The sequence below is a fragment of the Hordeum vulgare genome, chromosome 7H (genome assembly GCF_904849725.1).
Source record: "Hordeum vulgare subsp. vulgare chromosome 7H, MorexV3_pseudomolecules_assembly, whole genome shotgun sequence".
Classification (NCBI taxonomy): Eukaryota; Viridiplantae; Streptophyta; class Magnoliopsida; order Poales; family Poaceae; genus Hordeum; species Hordeum vulgare.
Window position 1 is genome coordinate 549,178,679 of NC_058524.1, and position 2,976 is coordinate 549,181,654.

Consider the following 2,976-nt stretch of genomic DNA (forward strand, 5'->3'; position numbering starts at 1 on the left):
TTCTTGAGCCATTACGTGCGTGCTTTGTTGTTTTTGATTTGAGTCCAAGTTCTAACAAGCCAAGTGGAAAGTGCAACCGATAGTCAATAATCCAATGCATGCGACATTATTAACGTGACAATCATCCGTATACATTGCTAACTGGAGTAGGATTAATTACGGTGACCTCCTGATTTTGTGGTCATCTCACCTGCTACTGCAGAAGTGCAGATTGCTCCTGGGCTCCCGTGGCTGGCAGCTGCTCACTGAGCCATGAACCCAATGGAGCCCGCGGAAGATGTGCAGATTTGGGCGCCGATCTTGGCTGACCCTCTTGATTGGCCTCCATCTTCTGCCACTATTCTTCTCCCAAGTCAGGTACTCCCCACATTTCTTCTCTTGATCAGCTGGTTCCCTTCTCGCATGTTTATGCTACACCCGCCTAGAGTAGTTTCAAAATTACACAAACTAAACCCATCGCCCGCCGAGGCCAGAAACAAAGGGATACGAACATTGCTGTTGCTCTTGCCCTTGCTCAACACCAATATATTGGAAATCTGTCCGGCACCAGACTCCTACAAACCATCCAGCCATCTGCATGCTCACCACTAAAAATAGAAATCAAGAGATACTTGTTTTTATTCATGACAGGTGGAAGAATATTTTAGTTATCTTTATGGTGTTGACGACATGGAAATCAACAAATTTGCACAAGAGTCTGAAAGTGAGCATTGGCGCCAGCAATATTTGGGAGGTACCATGTCAATAATTCCATCCTACCTATTTCCAGTTGCACATGTGAACAGCTTCAGTTTTCGTATATTCACAAGATCATCAAGCTAATTAATGTACGCATATTTGGTGTTTAGACCTCATAGTGAAGGAAAATTGGAGGCGTGGCCCACGAGGTCCTCCCAAGAGGAGAATGCTTCCTTCAGGAAGCGGAGGCATGAGTTTTCACTATCGAAAGAACAATGAACATTGGACACATGAAGAAGTAGAGAAGCTGGTTAAGGGTGTCAAGACATATGGTGTTGGACGATGGACTATGGTGAAGAGTCACTACTTCTCATCATCAGTTCGAGAACCAACACATCTCAAGGTATGCTTAGACGTCATGGGCACATATTCAAATTATTTTTATTAATTAGGTTGTTGGAGGAGATTGTCAAAGTTGACTGATTCATCTAACATGTTGTTTGATGTTTTAGGACAAATGGAGGAATCTTTTGAGAGCTTGTGGGGTCACGTGCACCTTCAAAAGGAAGGTCGTATCAATTATGTTGTATTCTCTATATAGTTACTCCATGACGAATTCCGAGTATATTGGATATTTGGATTATCATACATGTGTTGAATTTGATGCAGGAAAAGGCACAAAAGACTATGCTCCTACCCCTAGATACAAACCTGATCCAACAGATCCATGGGTTAACTATCGATCCAGCCTTATCATCCAAAATGAAGAAATGCCATGGGAAACAAACAAACAGGGTGGAAATGATAGCCAAATGATGGTTGAGGCTATATGTTTACATAAGTTATGTTAGCAACATCTGAATGTGTCATTTCTTTTGAAATTGGAGAGCATATGCATATATTATGTAAGAAGAGCCGGAGAAGCATGTGCAACTGGCCCGGGCTTTGTCCGTGCATATATACCGTAGGTAGAAATTCTGTATTGTATAAATTTTGTGTGGCCCGTGCTCTAGCAGATTCCAAACTTCCTGCTTCATTCTTAGTTTTCCTTCCCTTTGTTGTAAAGGTTAAACGATTACTTTGCAAATGATCTCTTACTAAGAAAACTAGAAGATACCTCCGCATGTTGCGGTGGGATCCTTGAGAAATTTTATAGGCATTCTGAGGTGGGAACAAAAGAGATTTTTTCCACGCAAAAAAGAGAAAGAAAGGAAACATGAAATTGTTGTGAAGATTATTTTCCAATGTTTTATGTTACGGACAGGAAGAAATCATAACTAAACGGCGTAGATAAGTTTTAATGGGGCAAATGCATGATTATCTATGATGGTTACATCCATCAATTACAACCAATAGAATAAGCCAATGGGTAATATTTTCCGAAAAGGAGCCAATCGGTAAATAAAACACACCATAAATATGAGGTGAAGCAAGAAAAAGAGGTGTCAACGGGCCTTGTAGTTTCAATTTCAATGAGGTTGCAAGTTTGCATGGTGAGGACAAGATAGTTAGTTGGGTTCAATTTTATAATTATATGATAGGATATGGGTCGTGTCGTGCTATAAAATTGAGATGCATGCATGTACCAGTGCATTATGGGATGGTATGCTCTCCAAAAGGAATTAAACAAATGACATATATACGTAAGAACAGTCTCACTTCTATCAAATGCAAGTACATGGTTCAAGATATTGGTCATGTGAGTGCTTGCGAAGAGAGCCTTGACTCAGTGGTTGGGCACGCTGTGCAGCACAACGACCCGAATTCAATTTCTAGAATTGACAGGTGATGCACAGGGAGTTTTCTCCCATTTATTGAGGATCAAGTTTGACGTGTGGTGAAACGACTCATCAAAAAAATCTTGATACTCATTTAAAAAATTCTGAGGACCATGTTTATCTTGATACTCATACTAAAATGGTTGTATGCATCCCTAGTTGGTGCAGAGGCCGGGAAGTGAAATTCTCCCCATTTTTAAATCCTCTGTAGAAAGATGGCAGTACAAGATTAGACATCTTAGACAATATTTGAGGGGTTGGTCTAAGAATGTGTCTGGAATTTATAAGGAAGAGCAAGATAAGCTCCTCAAACTTATAGACAATCTAGATCGGAAGGCTGAGAGTTTTCTTTTGGATGCTAACGGAAGGTCTCTCAAATTCGAGGCCGAACAGCAATTGCGTGTTCTCCTGAGAGAGGAGGAAATGAAATGGACGCTTAGAGCCAAAGTGAAGGCCATAGTTCTTGGGGACAATAACACTAAGTTTTTCCACTTGATTGCAAATGGCAAGCATAGGAAAA

The 2,976-nt window shown here is 40.8% G+C and overlaps 1 protein-coding gene across 1 annotated transcript; it reads left to right on the forward strand.

Moving 5' to 3' along the window:
* The first annotated feature begins 261 nt into the window (after positions 1 to 261).
* On the forward strand, positions 262 to 1,667 carry LOC123407160. The gene is made up of 5 exons (XM_045100229.1): positions 262 to 357; positions 631 to 733; positions 849 to 1,081; positions 1,191 to 1,247; positions 1,348 to 1,667. The coding sequence occupies exons 1-5, from the start codon at positions 262 to 264 to the stop codon at positions 1,492 to 1,494; spliced, it is 636 nt and encodes a 211-aa protein (XP_044956164.1). The 3' UTR covers positions 1,495 to 1,667.
* The last annotated feature ends 1,309 nt before the right edge of the window (positions 1,668 to 2,976 follow it).

Excerpts from the sequence above, each read along its gene's own strand:
- LOC123407160 (XM_045100229.1), top strand. The coding sequence starts at position 262 with ATGGAGCCCGCGGAAGATGTGCAGATTTGGGCGCCGATCTTGGCTGAC. Across the intron at positions 358-630 it reads CTATTCTTCTCCCAAGTCAG|GTGGAAGAATATTTTAGTTA; the intron begins GTACTCCCCACA and ends TATTCATGACAG. Across the intron at positions 1,248-1,347 it reads CGTGCACCTTCAAAAGGAAG|GAAAAGGCACAAAAGACTAT; the intron begins GTCGTATCAATT and ends AATTTGATGCAG.